A 22,113-nucleotide genomic window follows, 5' to 3' on the forward strand; every position below is an offset into this window, starting at 1 on the left:
AAGTACACTGTTGGAAAAGTAATATCAACTATTAACTCTATTGCCAATTATGTTTATTGACATAAACTACAATGTTGTATAAAGTAATCTCAGGATATGAAAGTAATCTCGGGAACCCGAGATTACTTTCACAGCCCGAGAATGAAACGGTGCACTCAGGTCTCTGTTGTAAAAGTAATCTCGGGCTATGAAAGTAATCTCGGGTTCCTGAGATTACTTTCACAGTCCGAGATTACTTTTACAACAGAGACCTGAGTGTACCGTTGAAAAAATAATCTCAACTATTAACTCTATTGCTAATTATGTTTATTGACCTACACTACAATGTTGTATAAAGTAATCTCGGGCAACGCAAGTAATCTCGGGAACCCGAGATTACTTTCATAGCCCGAGATTACTTTGTATAGTAGAGACCTGAGTGCACTGTTGTGAAAGTAATCTGGAACTGCATAAGTACCATTGACTGTATAAATAAGAGGTTTAAAACACCAAAAACTTGAATTATTGGAAAGTTTCAAGGGAGTTAACGTAACAATAACTCGGTTGGCATGTGTTGTGTATACATGAGCAAGATCCTTACTTGAGATGCAAAAATGTTATGAATTTCATTTGCATCTGGAAGAATAAAAGAGAATGACCGCTCTTCATCTTGCAAGTCACCATACTTGCAAGAAGTGATTTTACAATAAAAACTATTAGCATCATTGCAAACTTTGACCTCCTTGTTGCCAATGAGACTCGCTAGTCCTTTAGTAGAGTCATGTCTCTTGCTGCTCAAGTATGACATGAGATAGTAATTGCTGAATCCACTAGCAACGTTCTGGTGCAACAATGTGGACACCAAATTCGAGGCCTTCTCTCAAAATGTACAAGATGTCGACCACGTTGATGCTTCTTTTTAAGAATGCCAGTTTGATGTGTTTGGCTTATTGGGTTTGCAAGTGGAACCTTGTGCACCCATCTCTATTGGTGATACGAGATTTGGTTGTGCTTCCCCATGCCCAAGTCGAGTGTTGGTTACATTTGATTGGATTTGCCGCACATTCCCTCGAGTTGGCATATTGATTTGTCTTGGAGACACCAACAATGATGCAAGAGTATCTTTAGATAGCTTCAATTGATGCAAGACAAATTCCATTTCTTTGGCACCTCTCTTAGGTATTCCTTGCTGGATTGATGAGACAAGGAGTCTTTAATTTCTTGTATACATTGAAATATCTCCTCTTCGGGACTTGTCTTATCACATATGTCATTCATTATTAGAGGAGACACCATCTCATGTGCATTGTCTATTATTGGAAGAATAGCATGCAAATGAGAAAAATGCTGCATAACTATTAATCGGATGCCATAAAGGTGCTTGCATTCACTAATCCAATCTGGACAATCACAATAGTTACTTTGCATACTGACATGGTACCATTGACTTGGTGTTGAGCTACTTTGTACCTTGAATAATAATGTCATTTCATTCACAATCTACAAAGAAGATGGATCAACTTCATATCGGAGTAGAATCTTCTCTCCTTCAAGCAATTTTAAAGTGTGCTTTTTTGATGATCCTTTGATGCTAAATCGACCAGAATCAGCTATCACACGAGAATAAAAGAGCAAGATTATAAATTTAAACAATTAGCAAGCTAAACAAAAAAACAAGTCAAAAAGATATACCTATTTCTTGCTTCTGCTTAAAGAAACCAAGTAAGGTTCCACCCATGTGACTGCCAGTCTTTGAATTGCCCACAAGTGCATGAATTAAATCCAAAATGATCGATTTATACAAGCTTCCAAGAGTGTGTATTTGATATATTGCCAGAGCCGCTCCACCAAATTTGTTGTGTCAACATTTTCATAGTTGAAAAGGCATCCAAAATTTGGCCATCGTTTTCTCCACATACAATTATGTCCACACCAACCGGTTGTAACATAACGGATGACATTGTTTTGGATTGAATACTTCTGTAGAAGTAGTTGATACCTTCCCTCAAAATCATCCTCCATAACAAAATGCATAAGGTTTGACATTGAAGTATATATGTCATCTCTCATCTCCTTTGGAACCTGAATTTACAAACAACATTTGCATATACCACAAATATATAAATATAAATAAGCTTGACTATAAAATGGATTAGTTCTACCTGTGGAAGAAGATTCTCAACCCAAGCCTTCTTGGTATGGAACCAACATAGCAAGACGTGACATGCAATCTGAATCATTGTTCCATTCTCTTGAAATTCCCAACAATACGGATCTTCATTCACCACCTTGAGTATAGCCTCTAATTCTTGCTATGACTTGTCAATAACAAGTGCGGTAGGACAAACATGACCCATTCTAGAGAAAACAATCCGAAGTGTCAACTCCTAGGCAATGACTTCATGGTGGGCTCCCACATCACATGTGCACAACATTAACCAAATTGGTATGCCAATACCAAGTTGATTTGGTATATAGTAGTGTACATAACGGCAATAAATTAAAGTACCGTTAGGGGGGGCAGATTTCGAAATTGAAAACACTGGGGTGTTTGGGGGGGGGGGGGGGGGGGGGGGATCTTGGCAGAAGGAGCTTCTTGGTATGTATAAAAAGGGCCGTAGAGAGAGAAAAGAGACGACGGGAGAGAGAACCTACGTAACCCCCGATGCAAAACACGTATATTTTGGATTAGCGTAATCCTATCTGCATTAATGCACTATACAACGCTAAATCTCTAGTAAATCTCCATCTTAGCTATGGCGACGGGCGATCTCGAGGGTAATTTAGAGCGCCTGCGCGTTCAGCTGCGCACAATCGGATACCCTCGTTCGCTCGATTTAAACGGGTAATTACAGAAAGTTAATCCAGTTAATATGTGATCCAGTTGCTTCATCTGAGTTCTCGAAGTTTGTGTGGCTAAACAATTTGTATTATTTGTGCTAAACTACCCTAAGGTTGTTACTGGCATTTTATTATCGATTGGAGTTGGTACGGCGGTTACTTAATCCTAACGGTTTTTTGAGTTTTGAAAATAATTATTGGTGGTTCTAAATCCTCGTAATTAATTTTTTGATCAGTGACTGAACGGTCGCTAGTAACGGGGTGTGAGTGTGTGTGTGTGAGAGAGAGAGAGAGAGGGAGGGAGAGAGATCATGCTTGAATTACATATGCGCGCTTAAGGCCGGTAATAATTGTAAGATGAGCCTTGGTTACTTTTGATGTTTGATTAATAATGCAGCTGTAATGCGTTGATCGAATCCGTGATTAGAAACAGTAATGCAGTGGATTATAGTATTATTTTGAGCTGTTTAATCTTCTGATTAAAACCAGCAATGATGTGGATTCATGGTAGGTTAAAGGAGGGCAACCCTGCAGCTATTCTCCCCCTTCTGCATTACGCTCTTCTGGGATACTCACGCCACGTATCCCGCTATTTATCAGAAAACGGATATGCATTATTTGCAAAGAGCGATCTGGTAAAAATAAGAATAATATGAAATCAGATGGCCGTCTTTTCGGTTTTTCCTATATTTGTGCAGTTGGTGATGTGATTAACTAACTGCATAACTACTATATTATCATCTAATTATTTTTATTTTCTTAATTGTAGCGCTTCGTGGAGTGCACACTGAAATATTTGAGAGGGGAGTTTGCTTACCGATGCCCTCTCACAGTGGCTCAGGTTATCACACTAATTATTCTCAAACCTCATAAACATGACTTAGATAATTAATCGTATCGCATCACTAACTAAACACGCTAATTGCATCAAACAAAGAATGTAGTTTTCTCGTTGAATCTTTCCATGCGCATCATTAAATGAATTTGTCATTATCGAATCGGGCGTTAATCACGATTAATTGGCATTAAAAGCAAGCGCTCTCAATAAACCCCGTGTTATGCGTCTTTGTCAGCAATTTTGTTTATTTGTAATTGCAGCTGTTGTTTAGGGAACGGATTAAACCAGTCCATTTGCAAAGTTGTATTTAATTTGTTGAATCATATATGCCATAGCAAGTGGTTATGTGGCCTCAATTATCGATCGAGTAAGCATGCCACACAATTGCTTGTTTATAATCAATCACTCAACTCATGAAGCTAAGCATGGAATTTTTCTTTTCTGATGGATCAGATTTTCTCAAGAGGCTTTGCAGAGAGGAAGTTTCTTTTCATTTATGATGTCATACAGGTTTACAATATTCGACCCATTAATTAATTAAAAAATAATCAAATGGTTATATTAACTCATAATTTGCAATATGATAAGATTTATAAATTTAAAAAAAAATGTTTGGGATTTTTACGTTATAAATTTTATAGTGCAAAAATATGTACGGGATTTTTTGCATAAGAAAAAATATGTTTAGGATTTTTGCATTATAAATATTTTGAAAACTTTAACAACACAATTTTAAAATTGGGAAAAAAAAAGGTTTGCAAAAGGAAGCATAGTGAGTTGGTGAAGCAGGCTCGTCAGGCTCAACAAGCAAGGAAGGTGAAGACATTGCTTCGGCATAATAAAAACTTTGCAATTTGACATCAGATAACATAATATGCCAATGTTATTTTCCACTTTCAGAAGTTGGATATTAGTGTTAAAAAAGTAAAATCGCAATTAGATATCAAGTCATTCACAGGCAAACATGCATGCAGACATTCAAACGCGACACGACACTGTCTGATCTTGCCAAGAATATTATAGATGGTGATGCGGCAAATATGGATGCCTTGCATATGGTAAGGGAAACAACCACCCACCCATCCACCCCTTCGACTTAATTTGGTATCATACTACTTACTAGAGGGAAAGTAAGAGATTCTAGGGGAATACAAATCTCCATTCTCATTCTCTCTCTCTCTCTCTCTCTCTCTCTCTCTAGAGAGAGAGAGAGAGAGAGAGAGAATTCACATGGTACAATTTATTTGATTGAGACTTTGTAAATTATTGCATGTTTTATATATTCTAATCTTGATGTTTTGTTGCAATGACTTCTTTTCTCTAATCTTGTTTAGGATGAGACCTTAATGGTATCACAAGCGCAAGAACGCATTAATGGCAGATTCACAGCTGACAAGTTTGCATCGAGAGCTTCCAAGACAGATAATGGCCGCCCTGTAAGACCCGATTAGCAATTATCATAAACCTTGATTGTACCCTTGGATTACTCAAGGATTGGATGAAGAGCTTCTTAAATATGATTAGCGTCAATAATTCTCCATTAACAACCCAACAGGTAATGGAAAAGCAAGCTCGCAATAGCGATCAAGCAGCTGAGAGCAATCATGAGCAAAGTAGTAACGAGAGTACAGAACTTCATCAACAAATCAAAATGGGTAGCAATGTGAGCAACAATTTAAATATATATATACAGAAAAATCAATTTATAGTTACTGAGCGAATAATATATTCAACTTTTTTCTCCACCAAGTCTATACAGGTGTTGTGTGTGAGGGAGAGCCGGAGAGAGGGACATATTTTACATGAATGTGTGTGTGTGTGTGTGTGTGTGTGAGAGAGAGAGAGAGAGAGAGAGAGAGAGAGAGAGAGAGGGGGGGGAGGGGGGGCAGGGATTCATTATAGCATTATTTACGAATGTGGGACTTGTTAATGATAATTATCTGTTTTAACATAGAACGCTTCCACTAAGGTTTATAGGCTTCCTATTATTTTCAGGGTATCAATTCTAAGCCTCACAAACTAATTGAGGTTATCCGCATGAGCAATTTCGACAATCCTTCATCACAGGTAGAAATGTTAATAATAACAATAATATATTTATGGAGAGAAAATTCAAAATTCAGAAACAACAAAGCATCAGAGTTGAAAAATAATTTATTCGTAAAAACTATAGTTTTGATTTTTGAACAACAAACTTAGGCAAATCAAGTATATATATATTACATAATATGAATCGATGATTTTTTCGGTTCATATTTCCTATGAATTAAAGATATATTGTTTGTGTATAATAAGGATAAAATAAGGGTAATTATGCTTTTATTCTTACTTAATTTACAGCAATTGGTTTGATAACGACATCTGCTTATTGATATGCAGGTAAATGAAGCTGCACTACCAGTGAGCTCTGAATCATGTGAAGATCCACCCAGCAACAATAATATGAATGCGAAAATGCCTAAGAGTGCCGATTCTGCCTATGATGTGGATGCTTCATTGAGCCACTGCTATGAGCAGCTCAGAGCACAAATTGTAAATAAAATCCCCTCTTTTGAAGTGATTTAAGATTTGGATTTTTGCTTAATAATCAATATCATAAATATATGGGTTGTACAATAGGTGGAGGTGGCAGAAAATTTGGAGAAACGCCTTCTCACTTTAAAAGGAGATGTACAGAGGATGACCAGCAACATGCAGGTATTACCGCTTTTTTTAAAAAGAAGTTTGCAAAGTCAAAATGTATACATGTTTCTGTATTTTCTTTCATGTGTGTTTTACATCAATGCGTCCACAAACACATGCAAATGCGCAAACCGTGTGAGTGTGTGTGTGTGTGTGTGTGTGCGCGCGCACGTGTGTTGCCAAGTCTAAAAGCATAACAGTTTACATGGATGCTAATCAAAATATGGCACTCCACCACCAGCTTTGACTGTTGAAAGCAACTTGGCAGGTCAAGCTTACCTCTCTTGAGAGACAAACTCAGTATATTGGGCAAGCACTCCCCTCTCAGGTAATGGTGAGGGCACGTGCACGCACACATGCTTGCTTACTGCAAATCACATTTTGACTAAAACTTTTTCTATCAACAGTCGTGACCAACATTATGTTTTTTTGCTTGCAGCATCTTACAGGAACGACACCACCAAGCTATGAAAATCTACATCTATGTAACTGTTCGGCTTACAGTGCTTGATTCCTTTAATGATGCCTAACAAATCCAAGTTCAAATCAATGGTCTAAGAATATTCCAGGAAATGTGTGTTTCCAGATGAAAGGAGCTTTCCTCTCAGAAGGTTAGATGAGAGTTCTTTGCAGATACCCCTCGCTCATACAATAAGGGACATCAGTAACATCCACCAGAGTATGATCATTTTCTCACTCATACAATACGGTGCATCAGTAACATCCACCAGAGTGCGATCATTTGTTGTACAACTAAATGGAAGACTATTCAGCAAATTTGTGCATTTCAGCTCTAATCGCGTTATTGTAAATGATTGAACCCACTTTTGGTGATCCTCTTCTTTGCAGACCATGTGGGCTTCATCAACCTAGAGATACCACAAACTCAATCATCTAACCTATTGCAAGGGCTTCACCATCAACAACAACAGCTCAGCACACAGGAGCTGATCGCCAGTGTCAAGGCTCGCTGCAATAAGACCAAAGAGGTGTAACTAATTGTGGACCAAGATTTCATTGTCTCCAGCTATGTTCCACAAATTATGTGAAGAATTCCAATGTAGATTTTCAGTTCCTTGTTGATGAGCTTCATCAGTTCCTGGTTGATGAATAATTTATGGTCCTTGGTGCAGCTGCTTATGGATAATGGATGGATTGGACCAGCATGAATCTACTACTTTAGTAGCCATTACGGTGGCGACAGATCAAAGGCAGTGCATAAGATGATAAAGAACCAGTCACTAATTGGAGGCAATTATGGGGCCATAAATGGCAATATATATGACTGAGAGAATCAGAGCTAAGGCTTATCAAACTTATCACTCGTTAAAGAATGAGCAGAAGCTTCACATGTCTGGAAAGGAGGAAAAGAGGTTGCAAGAATGGCATGTGGCTTCTGCAAAATGCTCATTAATAACTCATACAAAATTTGCCTCCACAAAAATAAACCCCATAATCCGAGAGTAATGGCAAGGACTTGAGAGTTTGTACCATTTCCATAAAAGTCATGTACTTATGTACTTATGAATTCAAGTTTTCTTATCTTTGAATCTCTATGCTTCATGAACTCGACTACTAGTGTAATCTACAGACACAAAGGAAGGGAAATGTTAGCTTCAGTGTAGCATGGATGTATTAATAGCTTGTGGTATGGAGTGGTGCATGGTTTAGAAAGCATTATTGCCAACTTGCAATAGCACTCCATATAAGGACTACAGATGACAATGTTATGTTTTCTATAGAGAATCTTGACAAGCTGGTGGGAGAAAATTACCTCATCTACATGAGAGCCCCTCCAGGTTACAAACAACATAATGAAGCCCCTTAGACCCCAACTAATAAACATTTGCCATCTGCTCACAAAAGGGCTGTGATTCCGAGCTATTTGGCCCCACTTTCAAAGGAATTAAGAGCTCTGCAGTAACATCATCACGATCACCATTATGTCACTAAGATGTTCTTGGTAATCAATGAGGCGTAATAAAGCTCCCAAGGTACTTGCAAATGACATGGTTCAGGACTATTACATCGAAGGGCAACAACACAAGGCCCATCTCTTATACGAAGCAAGGTATGCCCTGTGATACCTTGCATCATGTAGAGGGATACTACACATTATTGACATTGACACTTGCATACAGAAGCAATGCCCATGAATGAGGATGAAACACAAAGAAAATTTGCTTGAAATCTAGCCATGCTTGCTTCCAAAACTAAACACGGAGGAATCTCCAGGCAATGATCTCCATCCACACCCAAAGCAAAGCCAGTGCTTCTGTTTAGAGAGTGGATTGAGATTACATCTGCTATTGCTTTTTGAGTTAAACCTTATTACATCAAACATTCTTGAGCTTGGCCATTTTTGAAGGAGGCCACCTGCCCTTCTTCCTGAGATGGCGCTTTCTTACCAACCTCTTCCTTCGGAGCTCTGCACGCTTTGCTTTCTTCTTCAACAGGTCAGATTCAAGTTTCAATTTGGAAACTTCCTCACTGGGAGTCTTCTCTTCTACTTCCACAGAAGGTTCCCCAGTTAAGACTTCTGAAAATGCATGAGTCACCAAGCTTTTGCATTCGTTCTTGTGTGAGAAAAAGAACTGGCTTGAGGCTCCTCCAAGTGCAGAATCAGGAAGCACAATTTTCTCTGTGAGCGAGCAGACCCTAAACCTAGAAACTGAACAAGATGACAGATCAAACACATGCATAAGGAATCGTAATCATCCCGCCCTCAAAGCCTAACACTGAAAGAAAATCAGATCCAAAGAGAATGCAGTAACCCAATATATTCGACAGATCAAATAAATGCATAAAAGTATGACGCCTCCATTTTAATCGAAAGAATGCAAATACACTTCATGAGCATTATAGAGAACCCCTTGACCATAGGAACTTGGTGCAAAAGAAATCAGAATATTTACAAACTTGTGCAATGGGGAATAAATGATGAACCGGCAAGATTTCCAGGGTGCGACTAATGGTTCCCAGTTCCATGGCAAGTAAAAAAATTCCATGCAAATATATGGATGTGAGCTTGATGAAATTTCACACTAGAAAACAGACAAAGTAACTTCAGCTTTCTCATGGGGGAAGCAAACCCTAACCCTAGAATGCATGAGAGAAAACAAGAGATCAAATGAATAAATGGGTGCACGGTGATGGCTACTCTGAGCACACCCTGTCGCTAGTAATTGTGTAAGAAAACATAAGCATGCTGTGTAGGTGAGCATGATGTATACAAGAGAAGCATGATGAAGAATGTAAACAGCCAATTCTATATGCACTGAAGATCGAGACGAAATCGGTGAGAAGCTAATCGTAACCCTAAAATAAAACAGATCACGTGATGGATTAGGTTCTGTGATACTTGTCATGAGAGAGTGGGCAACAAATAGTTCCCATTCCCCGATACAATTAGTGATCTCTCTCTCTCTCTCTCTCTCTCTCTCTCTCTCTCTCTCTCAAGACTATTAGGGATTCAGACTGGATAGTCTCATAAATGAGAAACGGAGAAGCCATTTTGATGACAAAGAGTAACGGAGGAGCTTACCGGGAGGATGGAGAGAAGCTTGGCGCAGAAGAAAAGAAGAAGAAGGCGACGAGGGGGAGGAAGAGGATGATGAAGCGAATGACAAGCAGATGGAGGACGCCCCCGCCATAGCCATGCCCAGTACTCAACCCTCCACACAGCAGAGTTTTGCTCTAATGTTATCCTTCCACTACCTTTTCCCATAATAAGAAAATCGTTTTTTTTTTTTTTGCAAACTTCCAACAGTCATTTACAACAAGCTTTCAGCCAATTTTATATCCTAATCCCTATTTATATCAGCTCCTACTTCTCATCTTCCCAAACAAAAGAAGACATTTCCCAAAATATATGAAATCCCAAGTGCATACAAGCAATTAACAAAACTTCAAAAGTGAACCATGTAGGAGTCTCCTCTTCAAAATAATTCCCTTTTGTCCAAATCTTCACCACAAGTCTTCTGGCCAGAGGATTTTCAATCAAGGCCATAAAGATGTCCAGTTGCTTTTCCTTTAGGTACCACCTTTTAGATCTGGGCCAAACTTGGGATATTTTGCTATGACATCTTTCCAAGTGTATACCCACCAACCAATTAACATTAGGGTATCCTAGTATGTAATAACATCCCATCACCAGAGGCTTAAATCATCTAATCCCTACCTGCAATGCCTAAACTGCCTCAACAAGCAGATTATTATTAATATAGTATACAACCAATAATAGTGCACACATTTGAACATCATCTCTGTCACATCTACCCCCTAAGTAGATCCTTCATTAAATATCAACAAATTCCTAGAAGCCCCAATCTCCCACAAACAACAATATCTTATAATACAAAATATTAGATCTATCTCATCTGCCTCCTTAATTAATCTCCCAAGTAGCTAGTCCCCCAAAACCCCTTTAGCCCCAAGTTTTCCTCCACCCATTTACCTATTCTCCCCCAGAGCCTCCCATAGCCCCCCCTTATCGTAGGACAATCCCAAAAGGCATGCTTTCCTTGTTGATTTGCATCTAGGTAGGGTAACTTTGTCCCAGGCCAACCAAATAGAAGCCTTTTTACCATTATTGCCATTTATCCACAAAAAAAAGTCTCTGATTGGAGCTATAATCCTTTTCCAATGGCATTTCCTAAATTCTATCATAGGACAAGAAAATCACATTTTAACTTACAAGGTAAATAATATAATAAATTTGATGCCTCCTTGTTCTTGAGGTGTTGAGAGTTGATTGAGATATTATAATGAGGCTTCGAATGTGGATCTAGATGCTTCCATGAGAAACTATAAATCAATGTAAGTTGTTGCTCACTTGTATGTGAATTTGCAATGTATGAGAGCTTTGTCAATCTTTTCATTTCCCCCTTTTTTAATATAAACTTACTCTCTTATATATGTCTTTAATATTTTAATTATCTTGCTTAATTAATCATGGATTTTCAATTTTAAGTATAAAATGACCCCTTTTTAATATAAACTTACAACTTTTAAAAAATTCCATTTAAAAAACCCTCTTATGTAAGTACATTTTTACTCCATTTTTGTTGATTTACCCCAAAAACATGAATTAAGTAGCTCCTTCTATTGCACACATATAACCAAAGCATTTCAGAAAGCATATAAACTATAAGAGAGCCATCCAATATAAGCTAAAAACCATTATGATTTGGCAAATGTGGCCTGATGTCACATACATCAAAATATAATGGCAAAACATAATGCATTCATTAAAGTATAAACCCAAGCTTTTGCACAAAATCTCAACATCCAAAACCCCTAAGACTCATCAACTAATGTACTGCAAGAGGGAACATAATAGTTGAATATCGTGATCAACATATTTAGATCCTTACAAATCTGACCCGTTGGAAGTAAGAGAGTATGCTTGCATAATTGGGAAGAGTGTTGATGTTGGGTACAACTGAGTGATGAGTAAGATGATTAGTTTAAAGAATCTACATGTGGTAATAATTGCAAGATATGGCAATATCTTGCAAGTATTATCTTGCAAGATATATTGCCACATATTTAGACCCTTGTAAATCTGACCCACTAGAAGTAAGAGAGTATACTTGCATGATTGAGAGGAGTGTTGATGTTGGGTATGGCTAAGTGATGAGTAAGATGATTAGTTTAAAGAATCGACATGTGTCATCCGCAAGATCGCTTCCCTTAGTTCACTTCCAATGGCAATTCAACAATCCAAAATTGCTACGATCGAGACGCCTATTTGTAGCCATAGATCCCTCTTGGAGGTTATCTTATAGACCCCACCAAGGTAGTCTTGCTACACCCTGTACACGTTCACTTCAGGGGGGGTTGTTAGCCTTGGAAGTCCTATGTAAATAGCCCTACACACGGGCACTTTTTACCCTGTGGTGGGGTAGGGGCTTTTTCCCTGTGTGAACAGACTCTAGTGTGTTGGCCATGTCAGCCCTAGGGCTAGGGCTACTGTACTTTATACTCCACACATTCATCATTATCATTGAGTACTTCCAGCTATTGCATCTCGTCTCTCTCACTCTCTGAGCTCGTGTGTGTGATTGTGCATGCGTATGTGTCTCTCTGTGTGTGTACAGAGCATCTACTCCCTTATGCAACAGTATCTACTCCTTCAACTGGTGCATTTGTGGGTGTTAACAACGGTTGTTATAGTGCACACCAAGTTCAATGGGACATTAGGTTATGGCAGCACCCATGTCAACAAGTGCAAGTTTGTGTTCTAGGCTAGTCTTTGTGGTCATGCCCAACCAGCGTTTGGGAGGCTTCACCTTCCTAGTCCTCCTCTTCTAGGTTAAAAACTTTGGCTACCGAAATGTGACAGTTACACAACTTTTCTTGGAAAGCCCTAGCTTTTGCTAGGCCTCTAGTTTTAGTGTAGCTTCTTTTATTTTCTCTTCTTTTATCTAATGAATATCTTTGAGGCAATCTTAGTCAAGGGGCCATAGTAGCATCTAAGTTTTCTACTACGGTTGTGAAGAATCCTTACATAGCTAACCTTGGTGTGGGGTGAGTTCATAGATGAGGAACGATCCCAACCCTTTATACTTAAGCTTGCACTTTTGGTTTTTTTGTGGTATATAGGAGAACCATGTCCCCAATTTTGATATCTTTATCCTTATGCTTTTTATTGAACCATTCCTTGTGCCTCCAATTTTTGACTATCGTTTCATAGACAGCATGTAATCTGGCTTCTTCCAAGCATTCAAGTTCAAATGATTGATGAGTCATCAGTACATTTCCTGTTAACCTTTCCTTGATCGGTAATTCTTAACTTTATATTTCGAGTCATTACGTGAGCCTTCCACAGTCTAGGATAGCACATATAGTTTTATTGGTGCTTTCTACCACGTGACCATTAGCATAGGGATAGTAGGGTGAGGATTTGCGATGTACAACCATGATTTTCCTCAACAAGAACTTGATGACATCATTGATGAAGTGGGTTTCCCTATTGGTTCCTAGTTTGAGCATAAACTCAAATTTAGTAATTATATTTTTGTAAAGAAATTTGGTTGTTTCCATTGCATCAGTCTTTTGGGTCACATGGGCCTCTATCCACTTTGTATAATAGCCTGTGTGGTGGCAATGATGATAAATCTTGCTTGAGTATCTCAAGCCACTGGACTAACTGTTCCAACAAAGTCAATGCTCTACTTCTCAAATGGTTAAAGAGAGACATTGTCGGGTGTAGGGGCATTTTATCATGGTTGTGAACACTAGCAAATCGCGATGCCTGACATTCATTTGTAGCCTTTTCTAAATTCGGTCACATCTCCAAACAAAGTGGGCCACCACAAGCCTACTGCCAGTAGAACTTTTTTAGTGGTGATGTCTGCTAAGAAATATCCTCCAGCTACACCAAATTGGTGGGCTTGTTCAAGGATGTTGACGTATTCAAATTCCTGGGGATAGCACCTCATGATCATGTCTTAGCCTAACTTGTACAGATGATCTCTAATAAGCTAGTATGGGGTTGCCTTTTTGAAAAGCCATCATTGTGCTCTAGCGATTAAGGGGTCTCTCTTGGGGAAAACCATTAGCCAAATAATGCAATTTAGGGGTATTCTTATCATCTTTGAGTGGATTAAGGGATATTTGGTACAATTAGCATTTTCTAGTACCTTTCTAAGGCACCAGAGATGTGCTTTTCATTTGGAATTGACATACACATCATCCATAAAAACCTCAAGAAACTCCCTAAGGTATTTCTTGTACGTTGTGTATATAAGCCTTTAGAAAGTGGGTTAAGGGATATTCATTGTAATATTAATCTGCATTTTTCTAGTACCTTTCTAAGGCACCAGAGATATGCTATCCATTTGGAATTCATGAAAAGGTTATCCATAAAAACTTGAAGTATACTATGCACATAAGCCTTTGGAAAGTGTCTGGGGTATTGGATAGGCTGAATGCCATAACTTTGTACATGCAAAAGCCCTACTCTATGGCAAAATACACTTTTATGTTGATCATTTGGGTCTATTTCCACTTGGTTATAGTTCAAGAACCCATCAAGGAAGTTGCTATAGGCCTCCTTGCTTGGTACTTGTTCTAGCACATGCTCAGAATGGTAGCAACAAGTAATGGTCCTTTACCATGGTTGTATTAACCTTTTTGAGATTAATGCAAGCCCATATCTTCTTGTTTTTCTTAGGTACTATGACTATTGGGGATAGCCATTCCGTGTGCTCTATCTCGTAAATGAATCCAGTTTCAATGAGTTTGTCAATCTCGTTCCTTGACCATTCTAGAGTACTTTAGATTCATTTGGTAGGTTGTATGCCTTGATGGCCATGATTTTTCCACAATGGGAATTATGTGTTTGACCACCTCTAGGGATACACCCTTCGTGTTAGTGTATTTCCAAGCAAAATAGTATTGGAATTCTCTAGGTAGGTCAATGAGGTCTTTTTCTTCTTCAGCAGATAGGTCCTTCCCAATGTCTATATAGGTTTGGGATCCTCGCCAAGTCTTGCTAGGTTAACCTTTACTAGTCCATTGCACCTTCTGCTCACATGGAAAAAGTCTACATGGAGTCTATGGCTTTGACATGTCAAAGCTAATGATCTTCTTTCCCTCCTTGGAAAATATATAGGTCATCCTTTTTTTTATCTTTTTGGGCCCCAAGCTACCACCTCTTGGTCTTGAATATCGCCTTCAAATTCTAGTAATGATGTTGACACCATCCCCTCTATTTTCGCTTTTTTTGGGCCCCAAAATACCACCTCTTGGTCTCAAATATCACCTTCAAATTTTGGTAATGATGTTGACCCTAGACCCTCCATCTAAGATAGTGATGACTTTGCTATCCTTGTATTTTACAGGGAGCATGGTGTTCATGTCATCACTTTCACAATACTGACCTAGCTTATTCACTGATACCTTTGGAAAGGCTTGCAGAACTACCTCTTTCTTAAAGTGTTGGCATCATCCTCTTACTCATTCAAGGAATCTTGAATCAGTTGTTCTTCTATTCTTACTTTCAACTTTCCAGCCATCCAATCCTTTAATTCCTTCCTTGGATTAAGGAGCCAATAGTAATTTGCCATTGGGAGGAAAGGAAGGCGGAGAGTCTAGCTATGTCTTTGGTTATTTGTCCATTTTCACTTACATGGCTTTTGGGGCCGATAATAGGGTATGGAATATGTAAAGGCCCCCTTGAGTGTGGTGCTCTACGGTCATCACCCAAGAGTTTGGAGGCCATGGCCTCAAAGCTTTTGTTCTCATTCCGTTATCCCTTTTTTGAGTTATCTTGGGTTTGGGATGGATTGGTTCTTTCCCTAGTGAGCAAGGTGAAACTGGTCACACCGTATTTGGCATCTTCTGCGATAGTGTGGGGACTACTGAAGGTTCATCCTCCATTTGTTCTTGGCATGCTCTTACTAGTTCTTAAGCTACTTTGAGCCTGATTTTTTCCTCAATAGGATTAGGATACTCTACCAGCTACTTCCTAGGCAAGTTGCTAGGGTCTGACTAGTTCCTTTAGGTCTCTAGTGAGTTGGAGATTGTTATGGCTCACCCTAACCCCCCTTGAAACACATCCAACAAGAGATTACTTGGTGAACAACTATCATCATGAGGATCTTTCCAATGGCCGAGGTCATAACCCTTAAGGTCTCTAAGATCTGCAACTCATTGAGAAGCGATTCCACGGCGCCTCCCATGAGCGTTGTCACACCGTTGCATTGCCCTACGGGTACTCGTCCCTCCTCTCACCTCACATCACTCACACACACTCACTAGCATGCATTAGGGAGAGATTAGTAAGAGCAAGACTCAATTGCACAATGGGAGAGTATGTTGTATTATGAGAGATATTCACTTATATACATGGCCATAAGTGTTCACACTCACTTAAACTATGGCCGACCGAGCACTTTAGGCTCATAAGAGGCCTAATGCTATTACAATGGCTACTCTCATAATATATATCCATAAAGTACATCGCTTAGGACTTCATTCTAACTTGCTACCACATGCTCTTGAAGCGAGAATTGCCATAAATACTCCATCACACCATTACGAGCGCTCGTCCAAGTTGTAGCTTTGGACACCGTTGCTTCATATCTTGAATGTATGACCCTTCAGTGTATCTACCTCAACTCCTTGATGTAACATAATGGTGGTAGCACTTGTTAACCCTAGGAATGGGTTAACATCCTCCCCCTTCTTGATGGCAATCGCGTCCTCGTGATCGCGTTAAAGACTTTTGTGAGGGAAGAATAGACAAGCTTTGTTGATGGCTTTGATGTTGAGTGACCTTCAATGGTATTAGTTCCTCCAGAAGGAATAAGAAAAGCTAGTTAGTGAATGAAAAGGTTAGTGGTTTATTGGGAATTAGTTCCTCCGGAAGGAATAAGAAAAGCTAGTTAGTGAATGAAAAGGTTAGTGGTTTATTGAGTGACCTTCAATGGTATTAGTTCCTCCGGAAGGAATAAGAAAAGCTAGTTAGTGAATGAAAAGGTTAGTGGTTTATTGATGGCGATCGCGTCCTCGTGATCGCGTTAAAGACTTTTGTGTGGGAAGAATAGACAAGCTTTGTTGATGGCTTTGATGTTGAGTGACCTTCAATGGTATTAGTTCCTCCGGAAGGAATAAGAAAAGCTAGTTAGTGAATGAAAAGGTTAGTGGTTTATTGGGAATTCCTAACGGGGTGGGGTTTTCTGTGAGTGATTGCATTTTTATATTTGTGTGAACATGTTTTTTTTAATTGCTCACTTTTTTTTTTGGCAATCATAAGCAAGGTTACATGTGATTTGTGTTAGTGTGGGGATGCTAAGAGGTGTTAATAACGGGAGAGAAGAGAGGGAAGGAATCGGAGGAACGTAGGCATTATCATCAGAAGCGACATTCATCATTTGAAGAAATTAGCCTTCGATGATATCCCTTTGTGTGGCAGGATTCTTGTCAAATGTTGTTGAGTAGGACCTGTTCCTGCATGCTTCTTCCAAATGTGCTTTTTATGTTTTTATGTATATTTAAGTGCTCTTATAAAGTAGATACACATGAAGTACAAAAAGTGAGTCATATAGACTCTTATTGAACTGCTCTATGTTGAATTCACCACTTGTTGGCGAGAATTGAAGGAATTATGTCAACTGGCGAGGCTAATATAAATATCTTCACTAAGGATTGGAGATCATTGATTTGTGAAGATGGTAGCGTCGTTTGGAAAGGTTTTGTAATTTGAAGGAAAATTCCAAGCGATGGGTTGTACCATTGACCAGGCTTTCGCCCACCATGGCCCCCCTATCCAGAGATGGACTTGGAAAGTTGTTGATGGTGAGGCTTTGGTGGTAATGTCCTCCTCCAGTGCATGAGTATATGTTCTCATGGAGTACTCAGCTACTACATTATCATAGCCAAAAGAATAGTAAGCTATAAGCTTAACAAAAATGGAATGGATATTTAAGATCCTTGGGAGTTGTTTGATAAGCCATATGTGTGACTCCCTTGTGTGTGTGTGTGTGTGTGTTTTTTGTTACCACCTTGCAAGCAACAAGCTCTTGTGGCTATTCTCCTTTTTGAGAGAATAGGTTATTATGTCTGCCGCGTAGCTTCTGCACTTACACTTCATATCCAAATGGGTGAAAAGAGCATTGTGAGTTTGTCTTTGATGCGCTCATAAGTCTCTGTTTGTAGACGTGGGAATTGATTCTTAAATTTTTGGCTCAAATGTTGTTGAGGCAGTAGGTAAGACTACTGGTTGGTTACCATTGGGGCAGTAGGTAAGACTACTGGTTCAAATGTTGTTGAGACAGCAGGTAAGACTACTGGTTGGTTACCATTGGGGTTGTTTGAACACACAAGCTCTTGTGTAAGGTGCTGAATGTACGAGAGTGGTTGAGTGACTTGCTTGGTGTTGCGGCCTCCATTCTTGTCGAACTTTAGGTGAAGCTGTTGGGGTTGAAGTCGGTGGTGAGGCTTTCTTCACGTTGTTCAATTTTAGCAACCATATGATGGGATTATCATCATAGTATCCTTGTTGTTGAAGCACATGCATAGGCACCCATCTTTGATGAGCATTATAAATTGGTGGGCTGATGCGTTTGGTGCTGAGCTTTGTTTCTTTGAACAGGCTTAGGGGACTTTGTGATGTGCTGGGGAATCCAAGCTTCGTTATTACTTTGGTAGTACCCTTGTGCTTGAAGTAATCTTTTTGGTACCCAACATGGAATGTAAATTTCACATCTCCATCAATTGTTTGAGTAGCATAGCTAAAGTAACCTGGAACTTCAATGTTTTGTCCATTGGCTCCTCTTACAAGACCATTATCTGTAGGGATAAGTTTAGGTTGTCCCAATGACACCCAAGTGTCTATTGTCATGATGTTATGACTAGCTCGAGGGCTAATCAATGCGTGTTTATGCTTAACATCATTGCCTGTAGGGAAATCTAACTATACCATGATAGAATCTTCTAGAGGAACCATGGATGTTTCAGCTCTAGATCCTATTTCGGTTTCATATTCCCATTCACTTTCGTCCTCTTTTTGGCTCTCGGCTTTTTCAAGATTACCCAATGTGTACCCTGGCACACTTGGTTTTATGACAATTCTAAATGAGGTCTGTTTGGAAACTTGTGAATCCTCACAATCTCGTTCTATGGAGCTCTTTATATCTTGGTATAACTCATGTTGAGCTCTTAAAGGTGCAAGTGCTAATGTTATGCTAGCTTCACCCCATGAGAGAAGAGCATTCCTCCAATTTCACTTGGTTTAGATGAGGGACATCTCGTAGCATGATCATCTTCCAGCATGTTATCATCTAAATGAATTGCTTCTTTACAACATTGATCGAATGTTTCCGGGTTGGATACAATGATCAAGTTGTGTAAGCTATTTTCCTTAAGCCCATCATGAAACATCGCTTCAATTGAAAATCTTTTAATTTTTCCCATGACTCACATCGTGAGTCAGGGTTTTATCCGAAGGATAAAGTCTCTAATGGTTTCGTTTGGTTTATGCTCAATTGAATAGAGTTCTTTTGCTACACTCCACCAATCACCTTATCTAGAAAAGCCGTGGATAAAGGTTATTTTCAAGGTTCTAAATTTGGTCTTGATCATTAGCATCAATGTGAAGAACCATTGACTAGCTTTTCCCTCTAAGCATAGGTTTAACGTATGTACCTTAGTGGGGCAGTTTGAGTTTCCAAAGGCCTTACATAACTGTTCAAACATTTGTATGAATTGAACAGGATCAGTTGTGCTATCGTATTTGCCTATTATTTTGAAATTTGTACGGCCATATGTTTATATGAGTCACTGAGGCCGTATGTGAGTGCTCTTATGGGTAGAGACTCACTTAGTCCTTGGACAACCCTCCTTCCTAGACTAGTCAGCATATCTAAGGTGTGGGTATCCAGGGATTAAAAAGGGTTGGTACCTATAAGATTAATGGGAATGTTAGGTAAGGGACCAAAGCCCGATGGGATCGAAGTGACAGGGGGTGTAAAACCCGATGACACTCTTGTTATAGGCATGGCCAATAGTATTGGGACATGCATTAGGGACATAGATCTTAATGGCTCGAAGATGTCAGCCATTGGGTTCAGTCCTTGTGTGATCCCTGACAATCCCTATATCGTTGCCATGTTTGATTGCCTAAATGCTCCTTAATGAGCAAGCACATTTTTTTTTGGTCGACGGACCCCCTTTCATGTCATGAACTAGCAGGGTGTAGTTCATGGTATGAAGCGAACTACACGAATTTTATCAATTTTATTTTATTTTATTATGTCGTGAAATGCTAGTGTTTCACACTGTGAAACCTTACAGTTTCACGCCATGAAATCAAACTTCACGGAAAAATTAAATTTTTTTTTTTTGCATGAACCTTCTTTCACGCCGTGAAACTAGACTTCATGGAAAAATTAAATCTGTTTTTTTTTCACATGAACCTTCAAAGTTTCATGTCATGAAACCTTAGGGTTTCACACCGTGAAACCAAAATTCATGAGAAAATAAAATTTGAATTTTTTTTTGGGCACGGACTCTTAGGGCATGAAACCTTAAGGAGGTTGTGAAAGTGTAAAAATGGTTCACGGCATGAACTCTTTTTTGTTGGTTTTTTTTGAGGCTAGTGGGAAATACGAATTTCCTTGTTTGGGGGAGATTTTTTTTTTAATTTAAAATTAAGGAGATATTGGCATTTTCCCTAAAAGGTAAGTGGACACCTTTTTATGACACCCCTTATAAATGACCCCCAAAATGGACAATTTGACAACTCATGAGCATCTACTCATTGAATGCTCATTTAGCTTTAATGAGTTATGTAAAAAAGTGATTAAGAATTAATCAAAGAATGATTATTTCACTAATCTTTCTCTCTTTTACACTAATCAAGAACTCTAATTAACTAGTAATCCCTAATTAATTCACACAATTGAGCACATCATTGGATAAAGCAAGGAAATGCTAAGCTATGTGCATCAATAATTGTGTAAATTAATCTAAAAAAGGACATTAATTAGACCTTAATTTTGGTCTCCTCTTTTAAGGCAAAGAGAGTCAAATTCCTTCAATTGATGTAATTAGGTGTTTTGATGCATCTAGATGCTCTCAAAACACTCAAAAACACTAATTTCAACTACTCACATGATCAATTTAGACCCCATTTAACATATTTACTAATTTTTGAGCCCCTTGAACAAGATTAATCACCCTTAATGACAAAAACCAGTCCATTAAGAGAAATTAGTTGAATTCAAGGTTTTTTTTATGGTTTTAAGAAATTTTTTGAAAGATTAAGCTACTCCTAATTCTTGCTAACACTCTAATGCAAACAATTTTAATTTAAAAAACACACACAATTAAGCTAGAATCAATGATTTTAGTTCTATGTTTAATACTAAAAGAGAGCTAACATTCACTAAAAATTGCATTCTATTGCATTGTTTGATGCAATGGATGTAAACTAAGCCTAATACAAACTATGTGCAAGCCCTAAGAACATGAAAAACCACAAAAACAACAAATTAAGCTAAAAATTAAGCAAAAAGCATTCTTTACAAAACAAAAAAGAGAGCTATTCTACACCAAATCACCATCAAATCCGTATCTTTTTCATGGGAAACCATTAATCAAGACAACGGGCAATGGTTAATGCGTAGATTAGAGGAAAAGCGATGAAAAAACCAAAGGGATGGCTCCCCGACAACGGTGCCAAAAATGTTATAGCTCACCCTAACCCCCCTTGACATCCAACAAGAGATTACCTGGTGAACCACAATTGTCATGAGGATCTTTCTAATGGCAACCAATTGCCCGTTCTAATGAAAATTTGTTATGTTTGGCTCACTTTGAGCTGAAGATATTGCTCATGGCTTTTTTGCTCACATCAAGGGCAACACCCCTATACAAAAGGCCCTATCAAGAACTTCTTCAAATTCCTCAATTGAACCCTCCACATTCTAGCCCTATTAATCATTGTAATTAAGTATTAATCAATTAATTAATAATAAATTAATCAGTTAATTAATAATAAATTGATAGTAATTAAGTCTTAATCAATTAATCAGTTAATTAACAATAAATTGATAGTAATTAAGTCTTAATCAATCAAATTTGGCCTTATTAATAACTATAATTAAGTCTTAATTAATCAATTAATTATAAATTAATAATAATTAGCAAAAATTAAGCTTATCACTCACACATTTGGGTTGTATTAACCTTAAATGAGCATCAAAATTCATCATTTGATGTTTAAATTAGTGTCGGGAAACATTTAAAGCATTTTTACTATC

General features: G+C 38.4%; 2 protein-coding genes across 2 annotated transcripts; one reads left to right on the top strand and one right to left on the bottom strand.

Annotated features, from left to right (window-relative positions):
• The first annotated feature begins 2,629 nt into the window (after nt 1-2,629).
• Nucleotides 2,630-7,335, top strand: LOC147611495 (uncharacterized). The gene is made up of 15 exons (XM_086784910.1): nt 2,630-2,824; nt 3,332-3,455; nt 3,590-3,661; nt 4,112-4,168; nt 4,412-4,474; nt 4,633-4,716; nt 4,993-5,094; nt 5,214-5,321; nt 5,654-5,725; nt 6,038-6,190; nt 6,278-6,355; nt 6,609-6,668; nt 6,780-6,825; nt 6,927-7,019; nt 7,190-7,335. The coding sequence occupies exons 1-15, from the start codon at nt 2,736-2,738 to the stop codon at nt 7,333-7,335; spliced, it is 1,347 nt and encodes a 448-aa protein (XP_086641036.1). The 5' UTR covers nt 2,630-2,735.
• Nucleotides 7,336-8,519: 1,184 nt separating this feature from the next.
• On the bottom strand, nt 8,520-10,092 carry LOC147611496 (large ribosomal subunit protein cL37-like). The gene is made up of 2 exons (XM_086784594.1): nt 9,885-10,092; nt 8,520-9,011 (listed from the first exon to the last, which is right to left on the bottom strand). Exons 1-2 carry the CDS (start codon nt 9,997-9,999, stop codon nt 8,677-8,679), a joined length of 450 nt encoding a protein of 149 aa, XP_086640720.1. The 5' UTR covers nt 10,000-10,092; the 3' UTR covers nt 8,520-8,676.
• Between the last annotated feature and the right edge of the window lie 12,021 nt (nt 10,093-22,113).

The sequence above is a fragment of the Cibotium barometz genome, chromosome 47 (assembly GCF_041138505.1).
Source record: "Cibotium barometz isolate CiBa-2024 chromosome 47, ASM4113850v1, whole genome shotgun sequence".
Lineage (NCBI taxonomy): Eukaryota > Viridiplantae > Streptophyta > Polypodiopsida > Cyatheales > Cibotiaceae > Cibotium > Cibotium barometz.